This window comes from Phacochoerus africanus, chromosome 4, assembly GCF_016906955.1.
Source record: "Phacochoerus africanus isolate WHEZ1 chromosome 4, ROS_Pafr_v1, whole genome shotgun sequence".
Taxonomy (NCBI): Eukaryota; Metazoa; Chordata; class Mammalia; order Artiodactyla; family Suidae; genus Phacochoerus; species Phacochoerus africanus.
In genome coordinates, this window is record NC_062547.1 from 101,496,302 (window position 1) to 101,513,681 (window position 17,380).

The 17,380-nt window shown below is 38.0% G+C and overlaps 1 protein-coding gene across 7 annotated transcripts in view; it reads right to left on the reverse strand.

Moving 5' to 3' along the window:
* The window catches only part of MCTP1 (multiple C2 and transmembrane domain containing 1), a 539,003-nt gene that overhangs the window by 15,086 nt on the left and 506,537 nt on the right, over nucleotides 1–17,380 (reverse strand). For 6 of the 7 annotated variants that reach the window (XM_047778307.1, XM_047778303.1, XM_047778304.1 and 3 more), the window contains 2 exons: nucleotides 5,078–5,187; nucleotides 505–614 (listed from right to left, as the gene is read on the reverse strand). In XM_047778307.1, the coding sequence (XP_047634263.1) occupies nucleotides 505–614; nucleotides 5,078–5,187 (220 nt within the window). The remainder of the gene's footprint in view (nucleotides 1–504; nucleotides 615–5,077; nucleotides 5,188–17,380) is intronic. The other variant, XR_007134536.1, reaches the window with a different exon arrangement.

Sequence of the window (17,380 nt, forward strand, 5' to 3'; positions counted from 1 at the left end):
AGGCCAAGGACCCTTTTTCCTGCTTCCTAAAGGTGACCTCTTAAACAAGGAGCCATATGTAGTCCTATGTTTACAGACACTTCCACAAGATAAAGTACCACAGCACAAAAGCATATCATCCTAAATGCACCATATGGATTGAAATGCCTCTGTTTACGTATAAGTGGTGAAAATAAATCAGAGTGATATCTAGACAAAGCTACACTTTGATATATGAAGAATCTGCACAACTACATGTTTATAGTATGATGGAGCCTATGGTGCCAGATAAGAAAAATGCATTTTGCAGGTAGACCTAAATCTTTATAGTCTTGTGATTTGTAACTGACCTGTCTCTTCTCATCATGGAATAGCTTCATGACCATAAATACAGAGAACTACTGACAGATAACTCTTCCGTTAAAAATAGTTTGTTCTTAGCAGCTATGACAGTTTAAAAAAGAAAGAAAGAAAGAAAGAAAGAAAGAGAGAGAGAGAGAGAGAACCAAAAACAGCTTTACTTACCCCAGACAAGGACAATGTATCTCAGTGGAATGAAGTACAGGATGACTGTGAATGCACAGAGGGCTACAATGGCCAGCCAGCTTAAGAATGGGACAGTCCAGTTGAAAGTACTGCAAGAGAAATTAACACATCAGCAATCTAAGCACTTATGCTTTTTCCAAACAAAGATTAAAATAAATGTGATTCTAGGTCAAAATCTGGACTAAGGATCTAGTAAAGACTCTCTCTGAAAGAGATGCCATTGCAATAGGCCATCAGAGGACACAGGTTAGTCATCATTTGCTCAGCTCCATAACACAGGGCCCAGATGAAGGGTGTTGCTACCACCCCTCCAGATTGTCCCAGGTGATCTGGATCTAAATTCCTTGCACTTGCAGGGTGACTCCCTGCAGTTTAAAAATGATTTCCTACTCTAAAACTAGTAGTCAATCTTGTTTTCTCCAAATTTTCATAGAGGAGAATGCCCCTGGGCTTACCATTCTTTCTTCTATGAACAAGATTCCCCACACAGGAAATAAAATGTTGCCAGCAATTAACCGTAGACCTAAATCTCACACTGTTGTGCCAATCCTCCAAATTTTAGAAATCCATAGAGGAATACTCCCTTCTCACTTCAGCTATGTTTGAAATGGAACTAGAAGTCAAGAGGGAACTTGGTAAAAATCCACCTACCATCGTTGCCCTTCTCCCCAGAAACACACAGAAAATTAAGAAATGAATTCATCACTGCCTACTCCTCTCCCTATCTTGTTTCTAGCAAAGGAGCACATGGCATATGGTGGGTTTGTTGGAAAGACTGAAAGAGGAGTGTAAGCTTGAAAAAGTGAGTTATAGCAGAGTCTGGCTGATGCATCTACATGGTAGCCACACTGCTGGCGAAAGATAAGGCAGAGGGTTGGAGAAAGCAGCAAGACAAGTTTTGACAGTGAGATAATATCAGAATAAATAATAAAATCGGGATCAATGAACAGAAGGAGAGGAAGTTACAAAAAAGGTAGTATTAAGGAGATGGGAAGGAATTTAATGGGACAAAAAGAAAGAAAGGAAACATCAAAACAGAAAGAAGAGTTGATGTAGAAAATCAGGAAAAAGGAACATGGAAATACTGGGATAGTTTTAGGCTGTAATGTAGAAAATCTATAGAAAATCTTGTAGTTTTGAAAAGAGAGTGACATGATAAATGATGATAAATGATAAAGTAAGCAGAACCACTGCATGGAGACTTCGAGGTTGGGTATATAACCATATCTCCATTTATAGGCAAACCATTGCCTCAATGTTTTAACACCCAAAAGGAACTAGCACATCTTGTTGGGTGACTCCTTAGCATAATTTAATGCAAAAACTAAAGAAGGTAGCAAAATTGTGTTCAAAGCCTAGATTCTGCTATGTGACTTTAGATGGTTGGCCTCTCTAAGCATCGACTCTCCTCTATAAAAGGTGGACAGCTTTTATTATTTCAAGGAAGGCTGGTAGTGATGGCAACATGTTTATGTGAATCAAAGTGATGTTATTACAACTATTACACTCTAGGAGTATAAAGTATGGCAGTTCTTCCTCTTCTTCTTTTTTTTGGCTGCACCCAGAGCATGCAGATGTTCCTCGACCAGGGACTGAACCTGCAACCCAGGAACGACCCGAGCCACAGCAGTGACAATGCTGGATCCTTAATCCAGTGAGCCAGCAGGGAACTCCTTAGCATTTCTTCTTATAAAGCTGTGAGAAAGGCTTCAAACACACTTCAAGAAATTATGAAATTGTATGTGATAGGGATAAATGTTAGCATTTTTTATTTCTTCTGATTTCCTGGTAATGGAAACCCCTTGCAGTAGGGTTTTCCTGGCAAGTTTATGATCCAATAAAGGATGTCTGTCAAGAGATTTTCTCACGCATGGCCCTTCATCATAACACTTAAAACTTATTCCTTAGCTATGTAGGATATGGTTTGCTTTTTGTCTCTTATCAGGTCAAATGTTTCCTTAAAATTCCTTTTTTTTTCCTAGTAAAAAAAGCCAAAGTTGGATCAATCTGGTCATCTCGTTTTTTAGTAACTCTTGGGGGTCTGGCTTTTCATGTTTTTTTTCCTGCTATGGCCAGAGTAAGTGTCCCAAAATTGTCACCAGGTGAAGTATCATGCTGACCCTCCTTCACTGACACCTGTCCTTCCCTGGCTTTTGCCTGCTTGCGGGGAGAGCAGAAGGCTAAGGGTCTGCTTGCTTTGCTAGGGCTCAGCTCCCAGCCACCATGTGCAAGAGCACTGGCTCTTCACTCAGAAAACCCTCTTTGTAGGCAGCCTCACTCAAGCACTCTGTGAGCCCCTCACTTTTCTTGGAAGGATAAAAGGCAAAGAATAACAGTGTAGCTAACGTCAGGGAAGAAAAAGGCCGCCCTTTTCTATTTCCACAGTGCATTATGAAATCTAAATCTAAAATCTGATCTCACCCCCCGAAAAGAGATGCAATCCAAGAAAGTTCTGGAATGATTATTTAGAAACAAGATGTAATTATGGAGGTTTTCACTTTGAACTTAAAGATTGCTTCTGAATCTGCTCTCTGGATAGATGCATTTTACCCCATGTGACCCCAGGGGAGTTTCCCTTATTTAGTATTCAAAAGATTACTGTGCAGAAAAAGATAATTCTTACAAGACTCATTGGATCCTATGCTACAGTCAGTCCTCTATGGCAGCCTATGCCTGCACCTCTGACAATAACTTAGAAAGTTCTACAAAACTCAGTTTTCCCTAAGTCTGGTCCACAGCTAGGATCTGGTCATGTTCTTCAACTGACCATGTTTTCCAGCCAAGCACCTGTTCTGAGGTCTACCACCCAAAATTAAGAGGAAACCTCTCCCCCTCAGGCATTCATGAACCTGACCTCAGAGCTGACCCAGAGTCTTCTGGTATCAACAAGATGTTTCCATTATGTATCAACACACAATGTACCTCAGAGAAAGGACAACATTTAATAGGGAAATGACCCATTTAGGACTTCACACTGTGCCTCTGTTGGCTAATTTGAAGAGAACAAGAGAACATTCTTAAAGACAGAAATAACATGGAGAAGAAGAAAAGATGTAGAAATCAGTCTTTAAAAGTCTGAGACTGAATGTTGCTTCAAGGCACATTTGGGAGTGAGAGGGAGGCTGTTCTATAATATAAGAAAGTGGAAACTCAGCACCTATGCATATGTGGAAATGTATTAAACAAAAAATTATACAAAATAAAATGCATTATCCCTTGAAACATGAAAGGCACCAGATGAATGACTCGCACCTTTAGTTTAAATAATTTACTCTTTCAATTTCTGTGTATGCCCAAGGACCCAAATCTGCAGAACACTTTGGGTTATAAATAATAAACAATGAATAGATAGATCAAACTAGCAAAATGTAGGCTTATCCAGATATAAATGGTCTTGAACAGGCCATTTAGAAATCATTATGCAGGCCAATTTTCACATACTATAATAGTATGGGAACATAGTATATTTTTGACTGATAATTAATTATAAATCCACCTTACTGTTTTTATAATTAAACAGTTGTTTTAAAATATATATTAGTAAATAAAACAATGTGAGGTAAAACTCATTTAATATTAGTTTCCTAATTCTACATTAGCTCCCAATGAAGCTGTATTTCCTTGTTTAAAAATGTGAAGTATTCCAGCAGCTATACCTCCGATTTGACCCCTAGCCTGGGAACTTCCGTATGCCATGGGTGCAGCCCTAAAAAAAGTAAAATAAATAAATAAATAAAACTAAGTTCTTGAAAAAAAATGTTAACAGTTCTTTTTTTTTTTTTTTCTTTTTACAGCCACACCCACAGCATATGGAAGTTCCTCGGCTAGGGGTCAAATCTGAGCTGCAGCTGCCGCCTATGCCACAGCCACAGCAACGCTGGAGCCCTTACCCACCAAGCCAGGCCGGGGATTGAACCTGCATACTCATAGACAGTATGTTGGGTTCTTAATCAGCTGAGCCACAACAGAAACTCCCAAAGGTTCTTTTTAATTTTAAAAATTATGTTTACTTTCTAAATTAAAAAACATTAGTTTATTTCATCTATAATTCTAAGCTCACATACTTAAATACACAAAACTGAAAGAATATTTTTGCAGGGTGCTGTATATGATTTTTTGAAAAAATTTAGAGTAACTTGAGGAAAATAGAACTCCTAGAACTTGGCCAATAATAAAACGCAGGTATGTCTTGATTACCTGAAATCCTCATTTAGCCTGGGTTTTTTTTTTTTTTTTTCTATCACAATTTTATATTCTGTGTAAGAACAAAATCTCACTGTGAAAATGTGCTAAAATTTAGGACGGTGTTATTTCTTCAAAGCTACAAGTATGACTTCTTTCCAACCAATATGTTCTCAATTTCAAGAAGGAAATTGACAGAACTTTCATAAAACCAAAGACTGGCAGAAACAAAGTAAATAATGATGAAACCGAGTGATAGATCACCCAGAAGGAGTGTCCCCTGCCAGAAAGAATGTGGCATTTCACCCTCTGAGAAACAAATGGACACTGTCCCAAAAAAGGCCAGCGCTCACATGTCAGCATCACTCACTTCTTTATCCTTTCGCCAAAGGAAGCCACTTCATCTAGGATGTTCTGGACACTGATACATACCTCCTGGATGGCATAGATTTTATTTATAAATCCCTTTTTTTCACTGTCCTAAAATACAATAAAAAAGAGAGAGAGTTTCTATGTGAGTAAAAGTTTTCTTCAGTGCTTGAATTCTTTCAATTGTCCCAGTCTTACATCTTTCAACTTAAATAAACTTAATTTTGCATATATATATATATATATATATATATATATATATATATATATATGCACTTTGCACTGTGAACACTTGGCTGGGGCTGGCAACCTGCCACCTTAGAAACCGAGGGCAAGTGAATGACAGGTGGTGTGCAGCCTCCAAGGACAATATACATCTATGTATAAATAGATACATGGAGCCCATGAAAATTTCAGGATATGAAGGGAGGTGGAGGAGGAAGAGTCCCCAGCATGACAGCCCTGTGCTAATATATAAAGGTGGCTGCAAAGCATAAAACTTGGATTCTGTTGCTCTTGCCCTGATGACCAGAAACTTTTCAGCTGGAGGGAGGGGAGTGTAAAGGTATGAGAAAGAGGTCAGGTCTCAGAATGACCAAATCTGAAATCTGTGCTGACCCCAGACCCACCATGACTTGATATTTAGCAGACCCAGTTTCTTGGCCCCAGCACCCATAGACCTAGGTTTGGTCTTGGCTCCAGATATTTTAACAACAGGGAATTTCTGGGTGCAAATGAGAAGACGTGGGAGCAATGAAAACTGCAGAAAAAATAAATAACAGGATCAACTGAAATCCGGAAAGTGAACACTCCCTTAGGTAGATCAGATACATAATAAGCCTGGCCCCCCTCTTAAGAACAACAGTCATGTTTTTCATGATATAAGAGTCAGGGTTCTAACTAAACATTTCCCCCTGTCTCTGTACTTAATTCGTCATTTTAAGACATGTGATGGATTTAAGCAAAGCTGGTGTGCTCCAGGAAATGGGTGAGTGAGGATTGAGCATAAAGCACCCACAGATTGGTGGGAGCCTAGGGGAAATATGCACATTTTGTAATTTTAGACCCGGGGGAAGAAATAGTGGTGGCCTTTCACGATTGAAAATTCTGCTTAGTAGCCTGGCATCACAGGCACTTGCCTAGGCTGTTTGGTGGAGACCATCCAACCCATGACTCCAATCCTCCATGCCAGCTTGAATCTCTATGGAAATGTAGATCCAATTTCATTACTTTAACTTCTTTTGAACACTTGCACACTGTGCCAGAACACTTGAGACCTCATGTGGCAGTCAGAGCTTGCTGAAAGCAGCCAGGAAGCTAGAATAATAATGTCGTCATGTTGCACATTTACATACTGACTTTCATTTTAGAAGAGTCTAAAGCACTTTGCACTGTGAACACTTGGCTGGGGCTGGCATCCTGCCACCTTAGAAACCGAGGGCAAATGAATGACAGGTGTATGTGCAGCCTCCAAGGACAACAGGGTACCATGGGACAGAGGATATGGATGCCAGCTTTATAACATGATCTTTAGATACCAGTTACTTAGAGCTTTCATTTTAAATTTAATTCCCATAGGAGAGATTGTCTACATTATTCATCTTGCTTATGCCAAAACGGACTGTCAGGCAATGAGGTAGATGAGATGCATGAGGCTCCAAATATAGGGAACAATTACACACTCTCAGAGTCCCCACTATCTTCAAAAGTCACCCTTTACTTGTCATTACAGACATGGGTGCATCAATTGCTGGTCTTTTTTCCTACCCCAGTAATGAAACAAAATGCATTAATTTCACCTATGCAATTGTACATTGTAGAATAAAATGGATAACCAGTGGCTCCTTCTAGTTCCTTTCATAACTACAAAACTGGTCTGCTCGAATGCTCTCCATGGCCTTCACTGTTCTCAAGCACCAGCTAAGTTCATTTATGTCTATGAAGTAAAGTGCTCTTATCAATACTTTTTCTACATGCAGAATAAATCAAGTTGGAGTCGAAAGCATGCTGGTCATACAATGAAACTTCACTGAGAATAATGTCTTGCCAGTTTGAAATTATGATGTGAAAAATATTTTTTTTCACAACTGCTATAAAATATATAAAATACTCTGCTATACCAATAAGAAATGCACTGAATCTATATTAAAAAATTAGAGATACTGCCTTTTTGCACTGGAATACTTAATATTAATAGAATGTATTCCTTTTTTATTTCAGTTGAACATGAAGGTTTAATGCAATTTTAAGCAAATCCTAATGTGTCTGGAGTGAAGTGAAATGAGGAGAATTTGATAAAGTGTTTTTAAAATTTGTTTGGAAGAATAAATCAGTACCTATAGCCAAGAAATGTCTGCAAAAGAGAAATAATGAGAAAGCATTTATTGCAGCAGATATTTAAGTAATTAAAATAAGAAAGATGAACTCTGAAAGAGAGATTGTTGTATGATAAAGCACCGCCATAAATCTGTCATAAAGAAGGAAGTATTATGTAACTGGATGATTGTTTTAACTTCTTGGGGAAAATTACGTTAAATCCTACCTTAATAGATTCTCAAACCTATTTGAGACAGCTCAAATCTATCCCAGTATCTACCTCAAATTGAGGTGCCCCAAATAAACTCTAGATTAATTTAAAAACAAAAAGTTAAACATGAATTATAAAAACAGAATATAAGTTATTTACTGACCTTGGAATAGGAAAGAACTTTCTAAACATACAAGCTTAAAGGAAATCACAGAGGAAAATAATTGATAGCAAAAGTTACATAAAATTCAAAACATTACGTCAAAAGTCTATAACTTTAAAAGGCTAAGTTGGAAAAAATGCAATAAATATAACAAAAAAGGGATGGGATTTCCAATAGAGTCAATAAACATCTGAAACAATCTTCCTTTCAGTTTTGTTTATAGTAACAAAGAGAAAAATCACTAGCATGTTGTATAGAATTAATTATGTTATATATGAATGACAGACTTTAGAAAATCATAAAATATGGCTTAAAGACAGTGAAAATGCTTATGATCCAAAAGAAATTGAAAAGAATGGGGAATAAATATGATATGGAATATAATCTTAACTTTTTTAAAATGGGTAGGTTGGAAAAAAGATGAAAGGGATGTGTCGAAATATAAAAGGTAATGAATATTTACCTTCCCCATACTTTTCTGTAATATTCAAATCCTTTGCAATTAATATATTTTAATTTTATAATCAGAGTAATTCCCTCATTTTCTCCAATATTACTATTATTAAAATAACATACATAGAAGACATAAATTCACTGGTACTCGGTAGGCAGGATTTTACCAGGTTTACCTATTTTTTCTTAATGCATTTCTTGTATTCTAAATTATTTTTAGAAAGAAGTAACATGTAAACAGACATTCACTAAACACCATCAAGTACTTTCACATAGTTCATTCAATCTTCATAATCACCTTACAACGTAGATTTTTTTTTTTTTCCATTTTACAGAAGAGAAAACTGAGCTCACAGAAAAGTGGCAGAGCTTGGATTAGGACTCTGACCAGCCAACTCCAGAGTGTTCTCTGCACAATATACTGTGGGACCTTCCCATTCTACCCAGGAAGCATCCCGTTCCTACCCAGAATCCCTGTGACATCAACAAGAAGAAAAGACTTGCAAACATGTAGGAACTTATTACTGTAAACACCATGAGCAGCAAGAAAATGAAATCCAGAAACTTGATTCAAGGTGGGAAGGGGAAGATGTGTTAGAAACCATCAGATATAATGTTAAAATAATGCAGTATGCAAATATTAAACATGGGATCTTTGTTAGTAAAATGTGCCATTTCAAGCATCTACAAAGGCTATTTTTAGTAGATACCTTTTTTTTTTTTTTTTTAATGGCCACATATGCAGCATATGGAAGTTCCTGGGCCAGGGATTGAATCCAAGCTGCAGCTACGAACTATGTCACTACGGCAATGCTGAAACTTTTAACCCACTGCCCTATCCAAGGACTGAACCCACCCCTCCATAGGGTCCTGAGCTGCTAGAGTCGGATTTTTAATCTACTGTGCCACAGCGGGAAATATGAGTAGACACTTTAAATCCAAGTACAGATGTATGATTACTGGCTAAAGAGGTTTTTCTGTTGTTTTTTTTGTTTTGTTTTGTTTTTTTGTCTTTTTTAGCTATTTCTTGGGGCACTCCTGCGGCATATGGAGGTTCCCAGGCTAGGGGTCCAATCGGAGCTGCAGCCACCGGCCTACGCCAGAGCCACAGCAACGCGGGATCCGAGCCGCGTCTGCAACCTACACCACAGCTCACGGCAATGCTGGATCGTTAACCCACTGAGCAAGGGCAGGGACCGAACCCGCAACCCCATGGCCCCTAGTCGGATTCGTCAACCACTGTGCCACGACGGGAACTCCCTAAAGAGTTTTTAAAAATTTTTAATTATTCAATGAATTTTATTACATTTATAGATGTACAACATAAAAATCTCACTTTTAATTTTCTTTTGCACTCCCACCCGAGCTCCAAGCCCTTCACCCTGGCCACTGAAATCCAAAATAAAATGATCTGTTATGGTGACAAAGTTTTGAAAAGTAAATGCTTTGGGATAAAATTTTTATGTTAAAATCTCTTTCATCAAATTCTATATTCCTCCACTGTGGTCTCCAACCAATGAAGTAATTACTCTTTATATACAGTATATGACCCCAAACTGCAATGGGTAATGGAATTGCTCTGTGTTGCATTCCAATATTTCACACTTTTTTCACTAATGTTCAATACTTTATTAGTAGAGAATAAATTGGTACATTTCTTTTATTGTCGTTTTTGCTTTCCTTTATAAACCAGCTTGGATGAAAAAAATATCACAGAGTAGTTAATCATCCAAAGGCTTGGAAGTGACACTGCTTTTTTTTTTTTAATGCATTATTAAGGTTTCTTTTGAAGATGTAAAAAAAAAATTACCCATAAAAAAAGAGCTATAACTGTAAATCTGAAAACATATGAGATTTATGTTGTACAAGTTTTTCTAATGATTCTATATAATTCTTTAAAATCTTGTTATTTTAAATAGTCCACAAAATATCAATAAGCTTGAAATACCGTGATTCTTTCATATTCATCTGTTTTACTATCAAGTATGAAAACAGAAAGTTAACTAGATTTCTCCAAAGAAATATCTGCTTCCTCGCTGTGAGATACTTAGGAAAATCTAAAAACCTAAAGCATCAATATATAGTTTTTACATATTTGGAGAATCCTGTTAGTTAACTTTCAAACCAAAATGACAAGTGCCCCCATTCCCTGATTCTGTTCCAAATGGGGACAAGAAGCCAAAGTGACAGATATCAGGGGATAGAGTGTCAGGGTCAGGTCCTGTGGGGCTAGATTCTGCTGCATCCACCTGCATCGTGTCCGGTCATCAATGCCAAAGAGGTCATTGTCAGCCCCGCTGACATCACAAACAATGAGCGTATTGTTCTAAGTTCCCCTCGTGGCTCAGTGGTTAACGAACCTGACTAGTATCCTTGAGGACACAGGTTCTATCCCTGGCCTCGCCAAGTGGGTTAAGGATCTAGCGTTGCCTCAAGCTGTGGTGTAGGTTGCAGGGGCAGCTCAGATCCCCTGTTGCTGTGGCTGTGGCATAGGCCACAACTCCAATTAGACCCCAGCCTGGGAACTTTCACATGCCACAGGTGCCGCTGAAAAAAGACAATAAATAAATAAATAAATAAATAGATAGATAGATAGATAGATAAAATGAGTCTATTGGAACCTATACTATATCGATCACAGCAGGTATGCAGAATATAAGTTTGCTCAAGATATTAATGTGATAAAATTAATGTTATTTTACTTATGTGATGAGGGAGCATCTAAAGGGGATCAAGGGGGAGAGCTATTAAGTCTTACGTCATAGTGAGCATAAAATGGAACTGTCCCAGGAAATCAAGCTTACGTTTACCTTACTTATTATTTCATGGAGGAAGCATGCAGATCTGCACCCCCAAAGAGCTAACCTGGATCATAATTTTGCTTTTCCTTTAAAATATTACTATGTAGCCTCTGGCAAAAGGTGAGCAGTAAGGTTATTACTTGCTATGAGTCATAATTGTTACAGTTTACTGTTGGCTACAGCTCTTCTGTGTGCAAACTGAGCCTCACGTGGCACAAAGTATATAATTCTTTTTAGAATGTGTTCTGTTTATGTTTCACGTGATTGATTTTTTAGGCTAAAGATGGGTTGGTGCACAGCTTTCTTAGTTCACTCAGTAAAATGCCCTGCAAAACAGACTTCCCCTCAGAGATACACCCTTAACCTATGGAAATATTAGACACAAGGTATAGATTGAATAATATACAAGTGATATACCAATATACAATAATATATCTAAGTAGTGAAATGTTTTATCTGTGCCAATATTCCTTCTTTTTCAGATATAGAAAATGACTCTTCAGGGAGTTCCCATTGTGGCTCAGTGGAAAAAACATGACTATTATCCATGAGGATGTGGGTTTGATCCTGGCAGTGGGTTAAGGATCTAGCATTGCTGTGAGCTACAGTGTAGGTTGTAGATGTGACTTGCATCTAGCATGGCTGTGGGCCAACAGCTGCAGTTCCTATTCGACCTCTAGACCAGCAACTTCCATATACCAAAGATGTGGCCCTAAAAAAGACAAAAAAAATTTTTACATTTCAGGGTTGCAAAAAGGACTAAGTTAAATAAGATAAGCCATCTAGAACTCTTAGTACAATGCCTGTTACAAATAACTGTCTATTATTAGTAGTAGTCATAGTAGTAGGGAAATTAAGGATATAATTCCTTATTAAGAGAATTCAAATTATTTTCATCTACTATTGCCTATGTTAAAAACAAAATTTTGAAATATTAGAGAGAATTCCCAAATACATGAAACCTCTTATGCATATTTAGTTTTGCCCCAGATGACTTAATGTTAATTTGTCAGATTCCATTTTAGAAAATACTAGATTATTAGATTATTTATAATGTTACACAGGAGATTTTTTTTCCCTTCTGCCAATTTGGCACCTGTTTTTGTTTTTTTTTTTCCCCCCAGAATGAGCATTTGCCTTGTCTTAAATTTTTGCTTCCTCTGTTCTGGGTACTATATTATTCAGTACTCATTTTCGAAAGTACAGTTTTTAACCACACTTAAGTTGTGCCTTGCCCTATAGTTTAATGTTATACATTTTGCATGTAAATTTAAAGGTGATTTTAAAATAACACAAATTAGGAAAAAGATATCCCTTGGGCTAGGCAATGTAAACAAAAGGCATTTAAAAGTAGCAGTTAGTAGTCTTAAGGTTATGATGAAAGCCAGGAAAGAAAAAAATGGAAGGGAAAGAAGGAAAGAGAAAGAGAGGAATGAAAAGAAAAGGAAGAAGAAAAAAAAAAATAAAATGGAGAAGGAGAAAAAAAGAGGGAGAAGGAGGCCGAGGGAAAGGAAAACCTAAAGAAGGGGAGGGAAGAAGGACAGGGAGGAGATGAGAGAACTTGGAAGTGAACACAAGGAAGAGAAAGACCACATCTTGGATAGGAAATGAAAACGTGGAGTTCCCTTGTGGCACATCAGGTTAAGGATCTCGTGTGGTCACTGCAGTAGCTCAGGTTGCTGCTATGGTGAAGGTTCAGTCCCTGGCCTGGGAATTTTCACATGCTGCAAGGTGCAGCCAAAGCAAAAAAAAAAAAAAAAAAAAGAATGAAAATAACTGACTTGAAGCCAAGGCAAAAACAAAACTTGTTAACTACCCATGTTAAGTTCTCATTAAGGAAAAACAATTATTTGTAAAAGGCTAGAAATAGAATGTTAATGTTCTATTAAATATAAATGTAGGAGTTCCCTGGTGGCCTAATGGTTAAGGACTCAGTGTTGTCACTTCTGTGGCTCTGATTATGCTATGGCACAGGTTCGATTGCTGGCCTGGGAACTTCTGCATGCCAAGGGCTTGGCCAAGAAAAAATGAAGATGAACCTTACAGAAATCACCCAGGAGACTCAGATGAACCTGCTGTTGAGAGGGAGAACTCCCTGGAGCCAATTTCTTACTATTCAAATACTCATCATGTAGCCCTAAGGGACTCGCAAATCTCCCTTTCCCACGTGATTTAACAAAACTCCTTATAAGTGCCCTGCTAGTTCTTGAAAGATTAGGACTATATATCAGTATAAAACCTTTCACTTGATCTCCTTGCCAGCAGGCAGGAAGTAGGCTCTGCAGAGGACATGATCATCAGGCTTTTGGTCCCAGGAGAAGCTCTACTTTCAGATGGACTCTTAAGTGAAAGGGTCAATAGGCCTAGCTCCAGGCTAACCTTGATAGAAGCCACAACAGAAGCTGTGGGGCTGCTGTTTCCAAGTAACCAGCCAGGAAAAATAAGTGACAAAGAGTATACTTTCACCCACGACAGTACAAGGGTTGAGATAAGGGTATGCCTCACAGGGTTTTCTGCAAAGTCAAAATGAACACAATGTGGAAAGGTTTTGAAAATGTAAAGGCACACTTGGAGTACAGTGGCTGAGGAAGAGTCACTGCCTGTCCTTAGACCTCATTTAAAGAAAAAAAAAAAGGTAAATAAGGTGTGTCCTAAAATCCCTTCTGGCAACATATTAGCCATTTTACAGAGAAAGGAACAAGGGTGTGGAAGAGCTAGTGCATGGCAGACCTTCGGAAAGCTTATCTGAGGACATTGTTGCTGGATGGAATTTCTCCAGGTCCTTTCTATGGATCCAGTCCCTTAAGCTTGAGTGACAATAGTGAAGAGATGCACTGGCTTGTTTCTGAATCCAAAGAGCAAAATCGGGCGACTTCTTTCTAATGAAAAAGTTGGGTGCCCTTGTGTGAGTATTTAAAAACCTCTTTTGAAATCATCTGTCTCATTTCCAAATGTGTTTTTAAATCTGACTGCAGTTCAAATGTAAAGCTGGGAGGGCAACTGAGTTGGAGAAGACTGTGAGCATTCTGTTATTCTAGGTGACCACAGCCTTGGAAGATAACTAGGTTCCTGCCTAACTGGCTTGTTGCCAATCCTGGTTCAGATCCCACCTCCATTATTTCCTGAGCTATATGGTTTTGAACAGCTTACTTATCTTCATCTGTAAAATGGTGGTAATAAGGGAATCTACCTTGATAATCATTATAAAGTTAAAACAGTCCATTGAAAGCATTTACCACAAATGTCTGGAACACAGCTAGTGCTCAGTGCATATTAGGCACTAATGGTATTAACAATTTGAAGAGACTGAAAAGGAAATATTAAAAAAAACTTCAAATGCTAAATTTTATTAAATCTCTATAAGGATAACAGAATTTTCTCCCTTATTTCTGCTATATCTAAGGAATATTATGTTTATATCATTTCTTTGTCATGTAATATAAGCAGGTTATCTTACACGTATCATCTTCCTTGCAACAGTCACACAAGGGTGACGGATGTTATTATTCTCATTGCCTACATGAGGAAACTGAAGACCAGATGTCTATCGTCCCAACTCAAACTTCTACCCCAATCTGGGCTCACTCTCCCTTGGTGCCTCCAGCCATATGTGTTCTCATTTGAGATATGAGATTTGAAAAATGAGGAGTAAATTCATCTGTTTACCATATTCCCTGCCTGCTGAAAGTTGGACATCCTCTAAGGCCAAAGTTAGTCATACTCATGCAAGGCGCCTGCCTTTTTCTCATATGATTTTTATCTGTCAATGCTTATACAAGTAACACTTCCCATTAGAATCAGGATTTGTTCTTTACCAGGCCTCATGGCTGAATCAGGGCTAGAATTTATTATTTAATCTTAAATGGCACTAGTTTTATTGCTAGTCTACTTACTAGTATAGTTCTTAATTTTTAAAAAAGGATTGCTTTTGTTATATATACACATGAGAACATATACACAAAGGTGTGGGACCCTCAAAGATGTCTTCTTGAAAAGATTTGTTGTAAATTTCTTTTTCGCTGTGCCCACAGCACGTGGAAGTTCCTGGGCTAGGGATTGAACCTGAGCCACAGCAATAACCTGAGGCACAGCAGTGTCAATGCCAAGTTCTTAGCTACTAGGCCACCATGGAACTCCTTGAATAGATTTGTTATGAAAATCATTTACGTTTGTATAGGACTTAAAAAAGCATTTTCAACTAGCCTTCCCACTTGGATGGCAGGGGCAGGTGGTTTCCCCATTTCATCGATAAGGAAAGTGAGGCTTAGAGAAGATCTCACTACTAAGTAGAAAGGATTCCAGGGACTTTAACCTCTGCCTCATGACTGAAACTGGCCTCCTTTCAGGTCACTGTCAAAAGGCCATCAAGTACAGATGGTATTTCTTCGCTATATTGTATCTTTTAGGTATTTAAACTTGGCTCTTCCCAGAAACGAATCTTGAGTTTAATCGAATTGTGTGAGAAAAGAATCGTATTAGTATTATAGAAGCAATGCTCTTTGTGACATGCCCAGGACCAAGTAAGGATTACTTTGTGAAATCCAGAGGCTGTTTTTCTTTACAAATATTACAAGACAAACTTGTACCTTTGTAAAAAAGCACATCTGTTGTAAATTACTCCCTTTCAGAAAGAGACAGAATCACCATCCTTTCTTCCCATCTGAGCTTAAAAGAGATTTGTTGACATATTCTAAGGCCGGCATAGACAAAACAGCACAGGAAAGAGGAGGCGGTCAGCAGGACTAGGGCTTGGCTTTGCTTAAACTAATTCCACATGCCCCATGAACCATTAGCTGTTTTTTATTTCCTGCTCTAAAGATCTGTAGAGAAAATAATCTGGGGTAGGGAAAAGCTGCTCTTATTATTTTTTTTCCCCCAACAAGATGCTGTGTTAGCAAATAGAACATATGAGCCACCTTCAGCAAACCAAGGTCTTTAATAATCCATTTTTCAAACACTACTGGTATTTCCTTTCCAAACAAAGATGGACTGTGACTGGAATCAATTTTATCATTTGTATGGTTACAATTGCCAAGTTTCTGGAAATAATCGCATTTAAATACTGGATAATATTTTTTATATGAAGCCAACAACAGTTTTATTGCTATTTCATTTCTGTGATTTATTTGTTTGCTGTAAGTTTTCAATGTCTTGAGAATGTGATGTTTGGGGATAGGGAAGGTCTTAAGAACAAATCAGGGAGAGAGCAATGTCAAAGTCTGTTAGTGGCCTGACTAGAATCCACCAAACAAGGGAGGTTAGCATTAGGCAAGAGCAATTTATTCCACAACTTGGGGCTTTTCTCCCTCGGTTTCTCTATAAACTATAAAATGTAATATTATCCACCATTCTCAGACGTGGGCACAGTGTAGGAAACAGAGGGTAAGACTGAGAACTCAGTTGTCCCCATTAAGAAGATAACAGGGCTCTTCATGGAAATTCAACCAAACAGAGGCAACGTTGGTACAAGTAAGAGGCTTGGTGAATTCCGAGGGAACTAGACCATCCTGCTCTATTGATGCCATATGGAGCACATACCTGAATAACAACTTTGTGCTCTATGGGATGTTTGCTGATGTATGGGGTGGGTCTATCTCCTAACCCCTTCCTCACTGCAGACTAAATCACTAAAACAGGCTCATTCTGAGGTCAACCTGGAAGGAAAAGCCAAAGGCACACTTTATTGAACTGGTAACAATATTTTGTTTACTTAGTTGTATGGCTTGTGGCCTGTCTTTCAGTTTTGGGGGGAGGGATATAAGGGAGTGGGAAAGGGCAAGAAAAAACTGAACTTGGGAATCAGTTTTTTAAAGTATCTCAAATTCTTATGCTGGAGATGGCCATCGGTTCAATAGGATAAAATAAGTCCTTCACACAGGGTAGCTTATGTATCTGCACTTAAATATTCTGCATTTAAAATAAAAGTGAGATGGGCAGGATTTAGGTTCTGATGTACTTTCTTGGGCGTGTTCTAATTGGGCAGATTATTATGGTCTTGAAAGCTGTTATGCCTTTTATAGCTGTGTGACTTTGCACAAGTTACTTAAACTTTCAGGTATTCAGCGTCCCCATCAGTAAGATGGAGATAACGTCTACCTGAGTGTTGATATGGGAAGAGAATGAAATCATGTACATAAAGCAACTGGCACATTACTAGATATTAAATAACGGTTAGTTTCTTTCTCTCCACTAATTGTCTTTCTTCCCAAAGGTTAACTTTCTTTTTGTGCCTAATTACCCTGTCTTTCTCTTATTTTTCCCTTCTCTTTTTTGGAGTTTGTATTTACAAGCCTGATAATCATTAATTTTATTCATATCACCTCCCCATTTGAGCAGTATTCTGTTTAGCCAAATCTCAGT